At 40.5% G+C, this 20,595-nt stretch overlaps 1 protein-coding gene across 1 annotated transcript in view; it reads left to right on the plus strand.

Moving 5' to 3' along the window:
• Positions 1-959: 959 nt before the first annotated feature.
• Positions 960-20,595, plus strand: part of LOC139022563 (nuclear factor of activated T-cells 5-like) — a 39,332-nt gene continuing 19,696 nt past the window's right edge. The window contains exon 1 of the mRNA XM_070445411.1: positions 960-1,265. Coding sequence (XP_070301512.1) covers positions 1,193-1,265 — 73 coding nt within the window. The 5' untranslated portion in view covers positions 960-1,192. The remainder of the gene's footprint in view (positions 1,266-20,595) is intronic.

Raw genomic sequence — 20,595 nt, forward strand, 5'->3', positions numbered from 1 at the left:
CACTGAGAAAGTAATGATCAAATACAGATTTAGACCATGGCATGTGAATGGCTATTTTAGGAGGCATGTGGTGAGTGCAGTGGTGAGATTAGGTCTCTGCATTGTTCGGAATGGGCTCGTAAGTAAGSATTTAACTGTAAAATCTACACCTATTGTACTCGGCGCATGCAACCAATACAATTTGATTTGATGTCCAATGATGTTGGGATTTGATCTGGAAGAAGTCAGGATAGAGTGTGCCATCCTCCAATTTGTACTTCAATGCCTATCTGCAAACCTGCAAACTTTCTAAAGGGTACATATGACATGAATAACGAAAAAGTGTCACATACCTCACAAGATCTACAGCATGGTGCAGTACACCCATTGTTACAGTCATGCCCCAATCAACAAATTGGTTTCTGCAATTACCTTGCTGCTGCGTTAACTTTGCTCTTGGCCATTGTTAGGATTTATAAGCATATCATTATTCATTCCACTCAAGAAGCCCATTGTGTTTTATAATTGCTATTTTTTTTTAAAGTCTGTATATCTATTTAAACTTTTGAAAGTTATAGGAGTTGCAGTGCCACAGTCTTTTTTAACTAATTTAATATCACATATGACATAACACGTCAGAAATGGCCAATGTGATGAGTGGATGCACCTGCATGACTCATAGCCACTATGCCCGAAAGAAAGAAAAGCTGTGACCAATCTCATCATGACCATTTGCTTGTGCATTATCCTAGAACTACATTACAATTAGGGGGAGATCACCAAATGCAAGAATGAAAATTATTCGATTTACTTTTCCCTTATTTGTGTAAGCTTAGTGCTTTTACACTTTCAATTATGCAAATTTCACACTCGTTGTAGACCTACAATCATGTGACAGATTATTGTCCAGTGGCTACTGTCTTATRTTAGCTGACGGGTTTGCGTCATGGGTGGGCGGGGCTGTACAGAAAATAGACGAACTGAACATATTTGACAAACACGAATGTAAAGGCAGCAGAAAGAAGCGTGTTACACAGGCTAATAACGACTGGTTCAAGATATACATAGCCTAAATGTCAAATAGCGTTTTGTTTGGTATCCGTATATTTATTTCCCATTAATTCAGTGTCAGAGAAATATTTATTTCTAGTTTGCTAGCTCAACGACGGTTATATCTGAGGGGGTCCGATTTTCCCTCTTCAGAGGCATTACGATGCCCTCTGATTTTATATCCCTACTCAGCGCGGATCTCGACTTGAATTCCCCCAAATCCCTATATTCCAAAGGTAATACATCTATTTTATGTTAAGCAGAGAATGTCCTATTTTCTTGTTTGTGTTGTTTTAGTTCTGTTTCGTTGATATACGCTTTTGTTATTCTCGTACATGTGTGTTAAGCGCTGCCCTGTTTTTTTTTTACCGTCGGCGTTGAACGCCAGCTCACCGCGTCGCTTTGGCATTGCATCTAAACCGTGGCTATATAGCTGCTGCCGCGTTCAGAACAACTGGGAAATCGGAAATCTCCGACTTCAATGCATTTAAGTAAACTGGGAACTTGGAAAAAAGGAGTTCCGACTGGGAAAAATCGGTTTGAACGGTCATCCAATATGGAATTCCAAGTCGGAAATCGGAAACGCATCTTCCTAGCGCGCCGACTTTCCGACCTGAAGATCACTGACGTCATGATTTGACCTCGTTTTTTCCAAGTTCCCAGTTGTCTTGAAAGCACKATCAAGTGATCTGTTTTGTATTAGAGCCATGTGTAGATTATATAAGAAAACAGAAAGTTGCCTCTTAATTATAGGCTAGTCTTATGAATGTAAGACATTTTGAGATTTTGATACCATTCAATGTAGCTTTATATGATATACAGACTGGTATCTGATTATGGACCAACATCTGCTTACCTTGATGCAATGTCAACATGTTACTGTTGTTCGTCACAAGTTAACTAGGCTATTTATTCAGCTGGCAAATGACTATACTAACTATTTAATTTTTATTTTGCATGTAATTATGGAAATTAAACAATTCGTTTTTATGGTCCCATACCATACACATATTTTAGGTGCTGTCATGAGTGTGAGAGGATAAAGGCTGCCTCATTGATGTCACAACACAAAAAGGGTTAATTCCAGATACCCTATGTTGAAAGCCATTCATGCATTCAGTGGAAGTGTTTACCAACACAATGCCAGCAGTAATTGCAATATTTAATGTTTAAACAAACACACTCATCACCCAGATGGTGATTTAAAAAAAAGAGACAGATACTAGAGTACAATATAGGCCTAGGCCCTATTTTTATGGTGTAGTTGTAGGTCTAAATAGATTATATTCACCATGGCCTWGTCCCACTGAACAACAACCAAGGGGGAGTGCACTGGTTAGCTGAACAGTTAATGGGTGTCTCCGCAGCAGCATGTCAGTCTTCTTGACTGATGCAACAGCAGAGCTGAACTGGGGTTGCTCGAGATCTGCAGCAAAGAGCAGAGTCACTGAGAGGAGTGGGTCGCTGCACAGTCAAATGTGAAAGTGTAGAATTTGAGATGTCTGAAGTATCTCACACTGTAGTTGTTTAAAGGTCATGTGCTATTTGTGTGTTTCAGAGCAGCTTTTGTTTTTCTAACGGTACGATGTTATGTTGGCAATACTCAGGGCCAGGTACACTGATTCATCCTCCAAATCTCTTTTCATATATTTTGGCAATATGTCTCAATACAGCACTTCAACAACATATCTATAAGCCCTTTGACGAACAATGGTATTAATGTCCAATGTCACAGTGAAAGTTCATTGTGAAGCAAACAGCCCGTGGACTTAGGCTAGCCTATGTCTCTTTTTTACTCCCTCAAATCCCCTACAAAGTGGAAAATGCAGTCTTTATTAAATTCAGAACTTTTTTGTAACCCATTCCTGAAAACATGTTTTTAATTTCCTGAGTATACTGCAGAGATATATATTCTGTTTGTAAATATTCACACGTCTTTGGTTCCWAGTACAGGACCCCAGTAATCTCTGTGCAATTTAGTCTGAGAGAATTCAACTTTTATCCTGGTATCTTTATCAAGCCCCTAATTACTATACATTTACCAGCATTTTCATGCAGTCAGTCCCGAGGGTGCATGTGAGTATTCAACTTCAATCACAATGTTAGGCAAGTAGGGACTCTGCGGGTGTAGTGTTGCACCTGAGTCTTGAGTTCCTTAGCATTTTAGAGGACTCTTCAGTCTTCATTGCCTACTTTCAAAGACAGATACTTTATAACTTAAGCTGCATGTTCCCTCAACTGAGAAAGGAGAAAAACAGTGGGTAMGTTTTTCTGATGTCTTTGGTATGTTTGTGGTTTGCTGAAGGTATCCATAAGACTTTGACTGTGTTTTTCAACTGAATTCACAATAATCTGGGTAACCTAAAGTATAAAGGGCTGTATTGACTTTCTGTTAGGTGCTGAAGTAGAGAAGTGGGTGTGTCTGACTGTGCTGTGCATTGCTGTTAATCCTCTACCTGACTGGCTGCTGGCAGTGACCACACAGAGGCTGTATGCCCATAGTAATCTCTGTACAAATGATCAGATTGTATCTGTGGCTCAGATTTGCTGAGAGTAGCCTAAATGTCATAGGCCCAGCAGTGTTGGAGAGGTGGCAGACTGAAGCCCAGAGGGGGTCAAAGAGCCACCCTTAATTTGTGTGGTTGAAAAGCCAGCGGAGTGAAGAAATGACTCAATCATCCTCTTGACTGATGTCAGGGAGTTGCTCATAAATGGGTTAACTTGAGTTGGCCTGATTTGAGGCTGTATTGGACTGCCCCATGTCAGAATATGCAAATGATTTGGCTAGGCCTAGTTTCTTCACTGAAAGTCTGCTTCTTGAGGAGCTAAAGATGGATATCATTACAGTAGGCTCACAGGGCTATCTATTTTTTCTGTCACTACTTTTTTAAGGGTGGAATGAGTGACCGAGCATGTATGATTCTCTAGACTGGCAGGCTCCTTACATAATCCAAAAGATTTTGTGCGGGTTTAGAGGACGTTTATCCACTCAAATTCTCAAAGTAGAGAATTTGAGGAAGAGAGAGCATCCTCAAAAYAAATGTATTTAACTAGGCAAGTCAGTTAAGAACAAATTCTTATTTACAATGACTGCCTACCAAGGAACAGTTAACTGCCTTGTTCAGAATGACAGATTTTTACCTTGMCAGCTCGGTGATTCGATCCAGCAACCTTTCGGTTACTGGCCCAACGCTCTAACCACTAGGCTATCTGCCGATACCTTCCCATAGACTTCCAGTCATTGAGCCACTGACTATCCTTTTAAAAGCACGTCTTGGCAGAAATATATATATATATTTTTTGCAGTTAAATTAATATAGGGGAAACACTGGGATGATAAAGCAGATGTTGCTGTCAGCCGAGGCATGGTGATAAGCATTACATAGACAGGACAGAGTGCAATGAACGTCCAACGTTCTGTTGACTCTCTTAACCTGATTTTTAGGCTATAAGTGGTAGTTTATTAAATCAATTGTCAAACACCTAAATACTTGTAGGTAGGTTACATCTATTACAATGTTATGTGGCTGGTATAAAACTGTACAAGGACTTTTATGATGGACAAGCAACAAGCATTTCGCTACACTCGCATTAACACACACTGCCAACCATGTGTATGTGACCAATAAAATTTGATTTGATTTGGGTAAGGATTTTCATCCTTGTGTATTTTAGAGTATTCTTTTCATGTTAAAGGATAGAAATATGTGAATTGAAACATGCAAAGGGTGAATGCAAAGTTTGCCTGCAGCAGAAGTTGAATCCAAAACATGAAACATTCACAGCTTACATGGAATTTGGAGCAGACAGCTGTTTACCTCATGGCTGCGTGAGGTTGTGTCGTCATACTGTACTTTTCTTTGCTGTCCTTTGTGGACAGATGATGATCATATTGTGGGGTTCCCCCTCTGGCTCAGAGAGAGTTCCGGGGCCTCTGGGAGCACGCTCTCTAATGAGGCAGTGAATCACACTACACTGCAAACACTGCTGTGGAGATGGAGCCYCGGAGATGGAGTCAAGCATATGGCCGTGTCTCTGCTGTCCTAAACCATGGCAGAATGCCCTAGAGGTGAAACACTTCTATTTCTAGTACATCTCTCCTATTACATCTGTTTTTAGTCATAATTCACATAGTCTATATGTAGATGTAGGGGCAGTGAGGGCTTAGGTTGCATTTAATACATCTCAGTTGGGTTTTGTAATGTGATCCAGGTACAGTACCATAGACGTAAGAGTATTTGAAACTATAGGACAAGGGCATACTTTGCTTGTCTTAGGGCTGGCAATTGCCACAGACCTTACAATATGATATCACGATACTTCGTTCTGATACGATATGTATTGAGATGATCAAGATTCTATGTGTTGTGTTTTGATATTCCAAACATATTGCTCACTATATGTCTGCTGCAGAGAGAAGAGAGCATGAGAAAATGTAGTTTTGATCAGTCATGATAATAAAAGCTGAAAAAATGTTGGCTCAATATTTTTCTAAAGAAGATTGAGGACATAGGATGACAAATACTGGAGGTTTGGTGCAGGTACAGCCACTAGTGCTAGCAAATGCTACCTAGCAAAATCGATACTTGGAGTCAAAGTATCCATATATACTATTGTCCAAAATAGTTTAGCAATTTTCTTTACCCCCATCACTAGCGTGCCTTGTCAAGTTGTAGAATTGTGACCATTTTGCAATGTGACAGGCATTTTAGGAGAAGGTGTAACTACCATTAGAAGTCAAATGGAATTGGTAGATTACAAGTTAAGATATTTGAAATGGCGAGCCACACAATGAAACCTTTACTCCTGAACACTTACTTCACTGTTAKCTTAACTGGTTGGCCCAATTTACAAGCCCTGTGGTTTTGGTAAGCTTAAGAGCTCAGGCCTAGGGAGACTGGTCCCTGTGTTAATGACTGTATTTCACAGTGATGCTTTCCATCAGTATTGGTGTCTTTGTCCTACCCTGGACCACAGATCTCCCTTTGGCAGAGGCCCTCTTTATCTCTACTAAACTGGCCCACCAGAGCCCATAGGGTCAATCATTAACCATCACAAGGGAGCGGCTGCTTTGTGTGTAAACCTGTGCTTGCGCTCAATTAATATTGACTCTGCTATGTTAAACAAACTTGGCGGCATGTGCTTAAAAATATTTGATTGCCTTGAATGCTAATATATTTATGATGATGAAAGACCAAAGACCTCAGAGGGACAACAAATGAAGCCAGTTTTTGATTAGATTCTTGAAAATAATTTTACTTGCTTGACTTTCTCATCGGAACAATGAGACTACAATAACAATCTCCTCTCTCTTTTAAAACCGATGCACAAACATTCAGTCCCACACTCCTGTGCTTGCACTTCTACCTCAAATCTGCAGGCATGGCATACACAGAGAAAGGACGGATTAGTGATCTCTCTTTTTAACCTTTGGGATTATCATGGGTTTAGAGAGAGGCCGGAATCAGCTATCCCACTCTTTTTCTGCTCCACACAATTTAATTTAGCCTAATCACAGCAGTTGATGGTGTCAGTTTCACGCTACTACCCAGGCACACTTTTGAAACATGCCCTAAAGCCTTCCGATGAAGGTGTGCAGAGTTACGGCCTAGGTTCTGTTCTCTCAGACATGTCCTTATGAAATAATCTCAAAAGTTCATTTTGTTTCTCTCGTTTTGTGTTTCAAGAGGTACAAAAAGTTTTCCTCTCAAACATAATTTTGCCAGAGACCAAGTTATAATACACCATGCTGGGTATTATATGTCATGCAGGGTATAATAAGAGTATGGCAGCTGGGGTGCTACAGGTACAAGGGCTGCAGAGGGGCTGTTACAACGCCATCTGTGTCAGTGAGTTAGGCTGAGTTAGGATCCACAGTGGGTTAGTTAGGGGCAAGTGTAAGGTAACAGTATATTTCTTCCAAAGTGGATGATTGTCTTAATGTCTAGTTACACGCAGATAAATCCATTGGATTTGGTTTCCAAGAACCATTGTATGATTTAGTCTCTTTAGGCATAGGCTACTGCTTTAGGAACATTGTCATAAACTAGGCTAAATGGTTTGATACTTTAGTATCATTCACATAGGAATAGTTGATATATCAATGAATGGATTGTTTTGTATCCAAAGACTTTTGGTATTTTTTTCACTTGCCATTTACAGAGATATACCTACTTTAGGACTCTGACTGTAGGAGAGTCAAATTACAGTGTGGTCTGGACATTTTGAAATATGGCTGGTATTTTTCAGTCCATTTCCGTCTCTAGGATTAGCTTAATCCAGAACTATTTTTAAGAGTCATGGTCATGTAAATTGCTGTGTACTTTAGGTAAAAGGAATGTTCAATGCCAATCTATAGCTTAGGCCCTTGTCTTTGTTATCTGTGGGTCTGGGTCACTCTTTGTTGTGAATCCATCCAGGGGTTACAAAAATGCTTGGGTATTTCTGAGTAGCTCATTGTTTTTGTGCTTGTCTGGATATTGAAAGCTGTATGTCACCACCAACATGGAAGGAAATGGGTCGGCATCGCGTCCGCTGTGTTGCCATGGCTGAGAGTGGTAGTTRTTTCACTTGGTTCAAAGAGCCAATACAGATGACAGTTACAGGTGTAGGATCTTAATTTGACCTGTATTGTCGCAGCAAAATAGTSCTGCAGCAACAGGATTTGAACGTTTAGTCCATAATGTTGCTTGGATCGGTGGTTAGGTTATTAACTGGTCAAAATGAGGCTACATGAAACGTGGAATACTGTTAATATAACTGTGTGTTAGTGCAGTAACTGACATGATGAGGAATTTCTGTAAATCACAATCTGCATTTCCTGTAAATCAGGAAAATTCTCAGCAACAAGAGTGAWCAAATTAAAATCCTTAATCTGTATGTGAAAACAACACGATTTCTGGAAGATGATAGGTTGACCAATAGCCTAGTTTTTTCACCCAATGTTATTTGGGCCTATGTCTTGGGCCAACATGTTTAACAGGTTCATAAATGCTTCTTATGCTCTCAGAGTACAATGTTGTCAATGAACAAGAGCTGTCAGCACTAGCTGAGTTATTACAGCGGTGTATGCATAAAAGTGAAGACTTGTTTTGAGAAATGAAATTTGAACGCACAGCCCACTCCCCTCAACACACTAGCCTACTTCAAACCAGGCTGCACACTAAGGCTTCACTGATGGATCTTGAAACCACATTTTGCCATGACTTATTCCATGTTCATATGACATCTGAGTGAGAGTGAATATCAAAATCAATGAGGGCCCCCTAGAGGTCAGGACCCCTGGGAACATGCCTTGAGTGCCCAGTCACTAATTCATGACTAAAACAAGGTTTAGATTAGCTGGCTAGACTAACTTACCAAGCAAACTAAACTGTTAGCTGACATGGGCTTATTGACTGGCTGCCAGTAACTGARATGACGAGTAATACCTCCTTTTGGTTGGGGGTCACATAGCGGCCGTGGGGCCCTCCCCCATTACTTCCMTGTCCCCCATAACTTCCTTTTAGAAACTCTCAGGGGTTAATGGTTAACACTAACCAAACCTCAGTAAAGAGGAGCAATTCGCCTCAGGTCAAAACATTACCTCTTCCAGTATTTACTGTGACCTTGTTTAGGCTTTAACCATTCTATGCATGAGCGGTTTAACCTCCTAGCACCCCTAGCAACAGGCACTGATAGTAACATCAACACTTGTCATTTCACCTTGCAGTGGTTATCATCCTTCTTGTTCTCATATCAAATTGACCGATTTCTGACGGTATTATGCTACGAGGCTTTCATTTATCTATGTTCTTTTTTCATATGTACTTTTTTTGTTTAAAATGACTGCAGAAAAAGGTAGCCAGTGGCATAGACACCCTGATCATAATTTGGCAAGGGAATACTAGGTCAGATGAGTGTGAGAAAATATGTAGAGCAAAAGCCACAATAGTTGCAGGGCTACAATCTCTTTAAAGCATGTCAAGAGGTTGGCAATACAACAAGGCCAGTTGGTTAAGGCCTACCTTTCTCAAAACATCAGTATCCCATAATGATCGACACACCAGTCCCTGTTGCATGGTTTGTATTGATAGAATAAGTAACTGCTGTGAATGAAGTGCCTCGCCTCATTGAGTTTAAAAGCGTGGCTTTTATCAGTACTGTTAAATGCCATTTGTGATTTTAGTGAACATCAAGACTGTGGTCTCATGTGACTCTAATTGATTACATAGAGCCTGTTTTAGGAGCTATTGAAAGGACTCCCAGATCAGTTGTCTGTTGGGGACTATTCAAGAAAGACACAATCGTGCAGGAAGAATGACACATCGGGCAGCAGGTGGCCTAGCAGTTAGAGAGGCGAGCCAGCTACCGGAGGGTTGCCAGTTTGAATCCCGGGTCTGAAGCGGGGAAAATCTGGCTGAAAGTGAGCCAGGCAATTGGAGGGTTGCTGGTATCCTAGATGCCATTGCCTGCCGCTGTGCCCTTGAGCAAGGCAGTAAACCCCCCCCCATAACAACTGCTCCACGGGCGCCCAGTGTGGCAACCCCTGCTCCAACCTCTCCAACCTGTATGTGTCTTTTGGTGGGGTTGGGATAAAGCAGAAGTCACATTTCGGTTAGACCTTCTGTACAATCAACAGTGATCATAATCTTGTGCCACATGATCTGCACGTACCCAAGTTGTAGCTTATCTTTGGAATCAGAACTTGGCAGTATTTGATTTCTGCTACTGCCAGTAACTAAGGAAATACATGTCGGCCTTAGGTAGGCCTATGCACTTAACAGCATAGTCTCTGACCAAATAGGGCCTTAAATTGGGCGATACAATTGGCTTTTGTCTCAGAGACAGATCCTGCTGTATTCAGTGATACCGTGTGCCCACAGTTGAACTCCGGTGGTAGACTAATTCTCACGTTTAGTATTTCAGAAATCTCTTGTTGACAGATGCACGTAACATAAATGGTAATAGCAGCTGTCGACAGAGTGTGATGCGACGACTAAAGCCTGTTGCATGCTTCCCAATCGAAACATATTTTGTGGATATATTATGAAYAAATTTGGTGAAGTTTTGGTGTTTGGCAGGTTTTTTTTCATCTGTTCACGCGCACAAAWTTTTTTCTTAGGGCAAGTCGAAGTTTGGTAGCTGAAGTCTGCTCCCCTTCGTCAGTGATTGGTCAACAGTACTACTCCTAGTAGGAGTGGGAACTATGGGCAGGATTTTTCAATAGTGTTTGTTGTCATTGAACAAGAGACAACTAGTTTTCATGCACATTTTTTWACTTAAATACTCCAGTTAGATGTGAAATTGCACAACTAAGACCTCCTTTGCAAAATCGTCCAAATGAATTACAGATTTCTTGATTTATCTTAGAGTAATTATTTTGAGGAAGTGTTACTGGGTATGTTGTTGCTACAGCATTTCAAGAGGGACAAATAATAATTTTGCTGCTTTTTTTCAAGTTTTTCAAGCGAAGATCTTTTTTTTAAAGGATCACGCGAGGCACAGAAGTTCACTTTGCCTATCCGGGTTCTGCTAGGAGCAAACCGAACCTAGTATGCAGACGCCTTTTACGGGGAGCTTTCAGGTACACAGATTTTTTTGTCACTGGTCTTTTGGACAAATCACGATTTAGCAGGTCCTCACATCTTTCAAATTTCAGAAGGGGAAGAGATATCTGGGCTAGAGGTCGACCGATTATGATTTTTCAACGCTGATACCGATACCGATTTATTGGAGGACAAAAAAAGCCGATACCGATTAATCGGCCGATTTTATATATTTTTWAAAATGTTTTATATATATATATCATACACACACACACATTTTTGTAATAATGACAATTGCAACAATACTGAATGAACAATGAACACTTGTATTTTAACTTAATATAATACATAAATACACACACACACACACACACACACACACATAGCTCTGAAGTGACAATGATACTGAACTGTTTGAATAAAAATAGAGTTTAAGTTACCTGTGATGAATGTTGAAAACAAAAACTGTCATTTCTGTAAGCAGGAAATCCTATTTTAATAATGGGCATGGTAAGAATTGACGACCAAAGTGCGAGTCATAATTCCCATGACACCTTCTAGCAAAATCTGAAAAGCGGTTCCTTCATTTATTCCATAGGATATTTTTAGATTCACTTAAAATAAGGTCTGTGTTTCGTGTAGGCTTACATCACCGTGCCAATTTTATAACTGTGTAGATATCCATAGGACAAGGTAACTCTGATCAATATTGGCTAAATATAAGCGAAGATAATTTTTTTTGTAGAGTGGATTTATGAAAATATGTTGACAAACGTTACCTTATCCTAGTGAGATTTACACGGGTATCAAAACGTCGAGGCGGTTTAAGCCTGCACGAAACACAGACCTTATTTGAAGTAGATCAAGACATTCTCTATGGAAGACATGAACGGTAAAATAACGAAGGAACCCCTTTCAAGTACAGCCGCAAGTTATTACAGGAATTATAACGCGTCGACTATTTCTCTCTAAACCATATACCTTTGACTAATCCGGAAACTATCACCTCGAAAACAAAACGTTTATTCCGTTCCGTATTTAATCTAACGGGTGGCATCCATGAGTCTAAATATTCCTGTTACATTGCACAACCTTCAATGTTATGTCATAATTACATAATATTCTGGCAAATTAGTTCGCAAAGAGCCAGGCGGCCCAAACTGTTGCATATACCCTGACTCTGCGTGCAATGAACGCAAGAGAAATGACACAATTTCACCAGGTTAATATTGCCTGCTAACCTGGATTTATTTTAGTTAAATATGCAGGTTTAAAAATATATACTTGTGTATTGATTTTAAGAAAGGCATTGATGTTTATGGTTAAGTACACATTGGAGCAATGACAGTCATTGATTGATAGTTTTTTATAAGATAAGTTTAATGCTAGCTATCAATTTACCTTAGCTTACTGCATTCGCGTAACAGGCAGGCTCCTCGTGGAGTGCAATGTAATCAGGTGTTAGAGCATTGGACTAGTTAACTGTAAGGTTTCAAGATTGGATCCCCCGAGCTGACAAGGTTAAAAATCTGTCGTTCCTAGGCCGTCATTGAAAATAAGAATGTGTTCTTAACTGACTTGCCTAGTTAAATAAAGGTGTAAAAAAAAAAAAAAAAAGAATCGGCATATCGGTGCCCAAAAATACCTATTTCCGATTGTTATGAAAACTTGAAATCGGCCATTCCGATTAATCGGTCGACCTCTAATCTGGGCTGTAGACTTGCCCCAAAACTGAGAGTTTATGTTTAGAGGGGCGGAGACTGCTTGTCTCATTAGTACCTTTTCGAACACGTCTCCCCCCTATAACCTAATCGAGCATCTGACGCAATTACGCATGGTTTTAGTTCTGGATGTCCGAGGTTAGTGGTTTATTAAATCCTCTCTGGCCACAGGTGCTGTACCAGTGATAGACGGGATAGGCTGGGAGGTTGGCTGTGGCGCTCTCTGCTCTCGCTGTGCCTCGTAGGAGACTGATTTGTGACACCTTTCTGTGAAAACCCAAAAGCGTCTCCGAGCTCTGATCCCTCTGTTTCCACCCAGAGCGAAATGCAGACTTTCTTTTATGTCAACAAAGATGTTAAATATTTAGAGGGCTAAATCATAGCTGTCAGGAGCTTTTCCGTTAGCAGATGAGGAGACCAGGTCAGGTTTCAGTGTAGGCTTACAGCTCTTCTAGTCCCTCCTCAAAGAGCATGGCTCCTTATGTGGACTTTGTGACATGTCTGCCCCACTTGGATCCACCGCTAATGAGCATTGTTCATCAATCTTAACCAAAGACCATAAGCCTTTTCCTCTTGTGGTAGTTTTCAGATAACCCCTTGCTCTTTAGTGCTATTTAAAGTCCTATTCCTGATTTGTGATTCTTGTTAAAGCTGTCTCTCTCCTCCCTCTTCTCCCTCTCTCTGCTCCTGCCATTGCCACACCAACATGTGATCTGTGTCAGAGAGCTTGCCCAACGATAGATTATTGTACACGAGGTATGTCAAGGGCTTTGGCAACACTGTGACTTCAAGGGGGGTATAAAGAGACAAACATTCCAGCGCACCATAACGGTTGTGCAATCTCAATTTCCTGTGTTTTCATTCCTTTTTCCTGAGTCACCTGTTAGTTCCCAGGGAGGTGGGGGCAGAAAGAATGGCACCTTTTGGAGTGACAGTGTCCTATTTTTCCCCCTAACATCCTGTCGTAAAAAAAWATATATTTTATGTTTTATGTAAGTAGCTTAGCTTACCCGTCTTAAGTCTCAATAACTTGTAATTGGGAGCATAATAAGGTTCACTTTCACTGAAGTACAGTTAGTTATAATTTTACCTCAGCTGAACTGCCTCTTAGTCACAGCCTGATAAATTATGAAATGTTAGAAGGGTTTTGGTGAGTGGGAAAACCAGACGTCATCATCAGGTATGACGGTGCCCCACTGCCAAGCTCTGAACCAGATGGAACCTGTTTCTGGTTAGKGATGTGACTGATTACATGTTATCTCAGGGCCTCTTGCTTGATAGCATTGTATCCTGTTTAATCAATCTGTGTTGCAAAAAATTGGGCTACTACCTTTCTCGAAACGTATCTGGAACCGCATTCATTGTCCCTCATAGTTTTGAATCCCATCCAATACAGCCTTGGCAACAGAACAATTCTGCTGAACTAAATTATGTAGTTTAATTAATTTTGTTCTTCTCAGGATAACACCCTCGCCTCCAAACATTGCAAACTGAGTTGCCATCAATTATTTATTTGTGGTGGTGTTGGCTTGTACCATTGCTCTGATAATAGCCTCATTCTCCCATGGTTATTTCTAATTAATCAGCAGACATTCTAAAGCCTTAATTAGATTTTGTGCCAAATCCTCTTAGGTGATTAATATACTGTAGGTGTGGTCTTAGTATGGCTGGGAGAGGTGAGACCGAAGGACAAATTAGCACTGCCGTGCAGCACTGGCCAAGGCAAAGACCGCTACAACCCCACACAGCCCTCCATGCGGCACCATCATGGTCCAACTGAAGAATTCAATTCAAAATCAGGATTGTGGTCAATGTGTACAGCAAGCCTATCTCATCACGGGTTAAATTATACAAATAGGTAAATACACAGTTGGTTTCATTTTTGTTGTTCTGACAGCTGTTGCTGCAGTCCTTCATAGTGCTCTGCTCAGTAATAACCTATGTTATTTTCATGTTTGTCGATTATTCTAAATGCATCCACAACCTCCCTCCCCAACCCCCATGAAGGGGGAGCCTCAAAGCCAAAACAACCCTTCCTAACATAAATTGTTAATGCCAAATATTTTATCAGCTTATTTCAACATTCTTATCAGCAGTGTCAACATGCGCCCGTGGCAAAATCAAGAGCAAATACACAAAGGTTCCAAATTTGGAGCCTTGTGATGCCGCAGGCTATTTTTAAGCATGTTACTAATAACTCTCCTGGGCTTTATAGATGGATGGTAGGAAAGGAGTCTCTGTTTCCCCATGCTCTACAGCGCTAGCGCTGACGTTTGACTGTGGATTTCATGGGCTGCTGGGTAAATGGTTTGGAGTCTTTCATAGTTCCCTATGTCAACATGGCTGGTACTGATAGAGCCTCAACCAGTAACCATTGTTCATCAATCATTCACTTCGGAAGAGATGCATTTTTCTCCTTCATATGATCCTGGGTAAATCATAGGGCCGGGACTATACCAGTATTGCGATTATTTTTTCCATGACAAAAATGAAACCACGAAGCAGACTCTTTGGTCCTTTAAAAACCTGCTGTGTGTAAAATATTCTGTACTATAGCTTGGAAAATAAATAAATGTGACTCTGGATGACAACATAATGATGTTTGTTTCCAACATTAGGGCTGTTTTCCTAAAGAAGTTAAATCCACTTTGTTTTGTTTCCTTGCAACGATACTGGTTATCATCCTGGCCCTAGTAAATAGTATTTCCCTTTTTGTCTTTTAACAAAATCTAAATCTAATCAATTTGTATTTGTCACAGGTAGGTATAAAGAGGGAAGCAAAATGCTTATGTGCTAGATCCACTGAGGTATAAGAAGAACTAGAAACTGCCTACAAGATGGCCGACCGTTGTTTTCAACTTAATCTTCTCACGTTCGCATATACCGTTCCGTGGTTGCTGCCAACTTTCTTACTGGGACTACGCCGCCTGCGCAGTAGCACTCTGTGCGCACTGGACAGACAGCAGTATCGTGCGAACCTGCTTCGGGAACTCAGTCAAAGCAGGTGGGCAGCTAAACAAGCCAACCGGCTCTTCCCCTGGCTAGCTGGGGTCATGACCTCAGAGCAAGAATATAAAATGTTAACTTCTGCTGTGAGTGATGAAAAAAATTATAAAGCACCCTCAGCAACAATTATTTGAATAATTCAATGGTTGTTTTGTGCATAAAGGGGATGACTAAAGTGTCTTATTGTAAATTTTATAATTCGACTTCTCTATGGCGCCGTCAATGGGAATTGTCTTTCTTGGCCAGGATTCAGTTAAACTGCAATACTGAAGCAATACTGTAGGTGCAGTCAAAAGCATACTTCCAGACTGGAACCCTGGCCCCTTGATAAGCTCCCTCAACAATGCAGTACTTCAGTCAATAACAATAATACCGAAAAAAAAAAGAGTCAAAAATAACAAGTAATAAGAGAGGTAGTATGCATAGTAATAATGGACTGTATTACACTATTTTTATACATATAGAGTGGGTAGTGACTTACTAAATACTATATAGTAGAACTGCAGTGTTGACTGTGTGTGTGTGAGAGTTATTAGTACATTTGGGGGCTTGTTTGTGTGGGTAGTCAGTAGGGCTGGGAATTGCCATGGACTTCACAAGACAATATTATCACGATATTTAGGTGCCGATACGATATGTTTTGCGGTTCTCATTATTCTAATATATACATATATACACACAGTGGGCTCCAAAACTACTGGCACCCCTGACTGGCAATACACAAACAATACTTAAAAATATATAAACAATATAATTATAGAGAAACTCAAAATACCAACATGTGAGAAATACTGTACTTTATTAATGTTTCAATGGAACCCAACAAAATGATTTATAGATCCTCCAAATCAAGTTTTCACAATTAATGGCACCCTTAAAGATTATTGTAAATAACATCTACCAAAATTAAACCAGGAATTAAATTCCACTTAAGTTTATCTAAGTCTTAAGAAACTATATTGCGCCGTTACATCACTTCCTGTTTCACAAGGGTATAAAAATGAGGTAACGCATGCAATATCCCTTTGTCATCCAACACKATGAAGAAAACAAAAGAACTGGCAGTTCAAAAGAGACCGATTGTTGTAGACCTTCATAAATCTGGTAATGGCTACAAGAAGATCCACAAATGAATGAATATACCACTGAGCACTATCAGAGCAATTATTCAAAAATTCTAAAGATTTGGAACAGTTGAAAACCTCACAGGTAGAGGACGCAAATGCATTTTTCCCCCCAGGATAGGGAGGAGGATGGTGAGAGAAGCAACAAAATCCCCAAGAATCACTGTGAAAGAATTGCAGGCCTTGGTGGCATCTTGGGGTCACCAGGTTTCAAAAAGCACCATCAGACTCCACCTCCACAACCACAGGCTCTTTGGAAGGGTTGCCAGAAGAAAMCTCATTCTGACGCCAAGACAAAGACGCAAGTGCTTGGAGTTTGCCAACCGTCATTTAAATTATGACTGGAAGAAGGTGCTCTGGTCAGATGAGACCAAAATTGAACATTTTGGTCAGATACAGCATCTGCATGTTTGGCGTCGAAACAGAGATGCATACAAGGAGAGGCACCTCATACCCACGGTGAAATATGGTGGTGGGTCAGTGTTCTAGGGCTGTTCTAGGGCTGTTTCAATTTCAGAGGTCCAGGGGCACTGGTTAAGATTGATGGCATAATGAATTCCACCAAGTATCAGGCAATTTTTGGCTGAGAATCTGGTTGCCTCTGCCAGAAGGCTGGGACTTGGCCGTAGGTGGACTTTCCAACAAGACAATGACCTAAAACATACCTCAAAATCCACACAGAAATGGTTCTGTGACAACAAAATCAATGTTCTGCCATGGCCATCTCAGTTGCCGGACCTCAATCCAATCGAAAACCCGTGGGTTGAGTTGAGGATGTCATGCAGTGAGTGTATTTGTGCGTGCTGAGTGACCACCGACCTTCTTGTTGCCTACGCATGGTTTTCCCGCTGGCTGGAGAAATGCCTGTGGGCACACTAAGCTCATTGTGAAGCAGCATCCTTGTGATAATGGGGGAGTGGGGGAATGGCAGTCCTGTGATGTGTCCTATAAATGAGACAGGCAGTAACAAGATAGATATTAGCAGATGGACCCGATTGTGACTGACAGCCCACACCTGATGGTATGCAAGGCCTGGTCTGCAATCGTACCCGTAAATTGACAGTTGATAGTCGGATTAGATAATTGTCGTAATAGGGAAAGAAGGAAGTGTTTAAATGGCWAAATAAAGGTTGGCAATAGGTTTAGCTACTTAAGAATCTTACTGCATGTTTATGAACCAAGAAATCTGTAGATCAGTGTGTGTATGTGCGTTCTCACTTCTCAAACTATGGGCAGATTTCAGCTGTTCAGACAGAATGTGCATTGTCGTTTAATCTTTTTTTGCCACCCTCGCTCTCCCTGTTAGATATATATTATCCACATATATGGCTTCGTAGCTAATGTAATCGCCATTAGCTAGTTCTCATAGTATCTGAAAACCTCAACAAGTGATTGAGTTATTTCGAATTTGTCATGGCAGCTGAGTTGTTTAGAGGTGCGTCCTGACGGCAACAAAAAAAATACAAATATATTCCAGATCAAAGAAAATGACTACAAATACTAGTTTCATAAGAATCCATGATCACAAATCATGACGTTACGTTGGACCCATTTGCATTGAATAGATATTCTCAAACTAACAACAGTGCCTATATGATGTCCTTCCATACACGCGTGACATGCTGGAGTGATGCTGCTATGCAAATGTTGTCAAAACAWGCTCAATAACTCAATGCATGCACACACTCTTATTGAATATGCATTCACATGTATTGTGAGTAGGCCTATGCCATCTTAATCTACCCAGTTTATCAAGAGATTTACCATTCAAATCAAATGTTTTGTAGTTAGATTGGTAAATAAAAAAAGGCAAATGTATTGTTAGATTTTCTTTAATTGATTAATTAATGCGTACATGGCTGTCTCTGGGAAATTTTATGAAATTGAATATCAGCCTAAAATATCGGCCATCGGCCTCTCAATTGGTATGGGCATTAGCCCTAAAAAATCCATATCGGTCGTTCTCTAAACAGAACATGCAACTCACAGATGCAACAGCATTCGTCCTTCTTACTGAATTCCGATGTGCAGTTTGAAGATGTTAGAATAACTGTCCACATTTACTGTTCCTCAGCCAACAAGACGAGTAACGAACAGTAAAATCACTAGCCTATGTCAATCTACTATCCTCCATAGTAAAACGTTGACCTACTCTGTTGGTCAGCTTGTTGTTCTGTGTGAGAAAGAAATTCCAAACAGACTCTGGGACAGTTGTGCGACAATAGATCCCATATTCATACAACTAGTACATCAAAATAACTTTAAAAAGCATTGAGGCTGATGCAACAGATCAGAACTTTTGGCTTAAAATTATGATAAACATTTATTTCTTGACATTATAGCTGTGTGGCAATGCACACACATGTCAGGAGGCTATGCGTGAATGTTCCTTCCATAATGCAATTAGAGAGAAAACAACATCGTTATCAAAAGCACACTGCACATGCAAGCGGTTTCATGTGACAGAGATGAATGAAAATATCCATTAGAAATGTTGAGAGATGGGAGATCTAAAGATGCCGCAACAAACATGGGTTGCTAATATGACTAGGATTGTGCCTTAGGCTACTGGACAATGAAAGAAAGTTGATTTGAAAACCAATAGAACATGAGAGAAATATGCTAATTGTTTCAGTGGCATATGGAGTTTTTTTATTTTTTATTACTGCCTCCGCGTTTATAGAAACGGATTTTGGCTCGGCTACTTTGAAGCAATGTAAAGACATGCCTCATGATATGAAGTAAAACGTAAAGGTTTCACACAATACGTATATGTTTTCAAAATGCATACTGCCTCCAGCTCTTGTGGTGGGATTCGCTGAATCCTGCCCACCGTTGCCTAAGCACTTGAATGGCGAATGAGAAGCGCTCTTCAATTACCAGTTGAGAAATAAAAATAGTAGCTGTCTTTAATCGTGACCATCAAATCTGTAGAATTGTTGCACAATGATTGGGCTAATAGAAGCACGTTTCACTCCAGCAGCAACAGGATCTGTAGCAGCAGCTCTCGCACAGATCTTCCACTCAAATTACGCTCTGTATCTGTAAACTGTGCATGCGTAATAATAAAGAATCATAACAACTAACAAAAATACACGCACAATTGAATTCCACAGTAGGGCTCATTGTGACTGGCTAGTTTATCCTGATGATGGTTGGTGGTGTTGTGTTGCGAGCCAATCGGAGGTAGGCCTAATCTGATTCCAAGAAGTGGTCTCTGGTCACCATGAGTTTAGCTGGACAGAAACAGGATGCAGGTCACGATCTCTGAGCCTTGCATGACACCAACGGCTGCCCTTAACCCAGGACCTGGCTGCCTTTCACTTCTACAACAAACACAGATGGAGAAAGAATAAAGAGTGAGAAGACCAAAGATGCATAGACGACACATCACATTCTGAGAGATGATATGGGACCTGATAAAGATAATGCACAGTCTATAAAGCAAACCTCTCAACTTACCTTGTGATGCGTTTCACTCAATGGTTAACAAACCTCAGCTAGTTCGTTTCTTCCCCTGTCATACTGAATGGAATAAATGACACACTAGGAAGCACATGGAAGGGAAATGATAAACATCCACTCTATTAACCCCTCTGTCCATGTACTGCTCTTGCATTGGTGTAAAATGGTCTTCTTTCATCTCAGTGTTAAGATATTGTTTGCGTGAGACGTTATGGCGCTGTACTAATGGTCAACCACACAGATACACACTGGACTGGTTGTGTGGAAAGAAGCCTGAAGTAGATCTGCTCTAACCTAACTTCTACACTCCTCGTGACTCCTTCCAAACATTGTACTGCAACTGGGCTATAACTGAAATATTGCCACTCATTAAGTAATTTATTTGAGCTATTTGCCCCAAAACATTGTTCCAAGTAGTATAGTGATTTGAAAATACAGATAAAATTGAGAATCCTCATCTTGTTATTTGTGATCAAATTCACCTAAGCTTTCCCTACGAAACAGGAAGTGGACTGGAGGCTGAGGGTATGGGCCCCTGTGTAAGTCACACATTGTGTTTGTTTTTTCTTTCAGGTGGTTGATTCCTCTCTGTCTCTGTGTGAAGAATAGATCTGCTCTGGGATTCAATTCCATGGAGAGCATTGTCATAAAACATTCATCAGTGGATGGCTTAGGTGACAGGACATGGCACTTGCCATGCATTAGGAAGTAGGTGAGAAGACC

The sequence above is a fragment of the Salvelinus sp. IW2-2015 genome, linkage group LG10 (genome assembly GCF_002910315.2).
Source record: "Salvelinus sp. IW2-2015 linkage group LG10, ASM291031v2, whole genome shotgun sequence".
NCBI lineage: Eukaryota > Metazoa > Chordata > Actinopteri > Salmoniformes > Salmonidae > Salvelinus > Salvelinus sp. IW2-2015.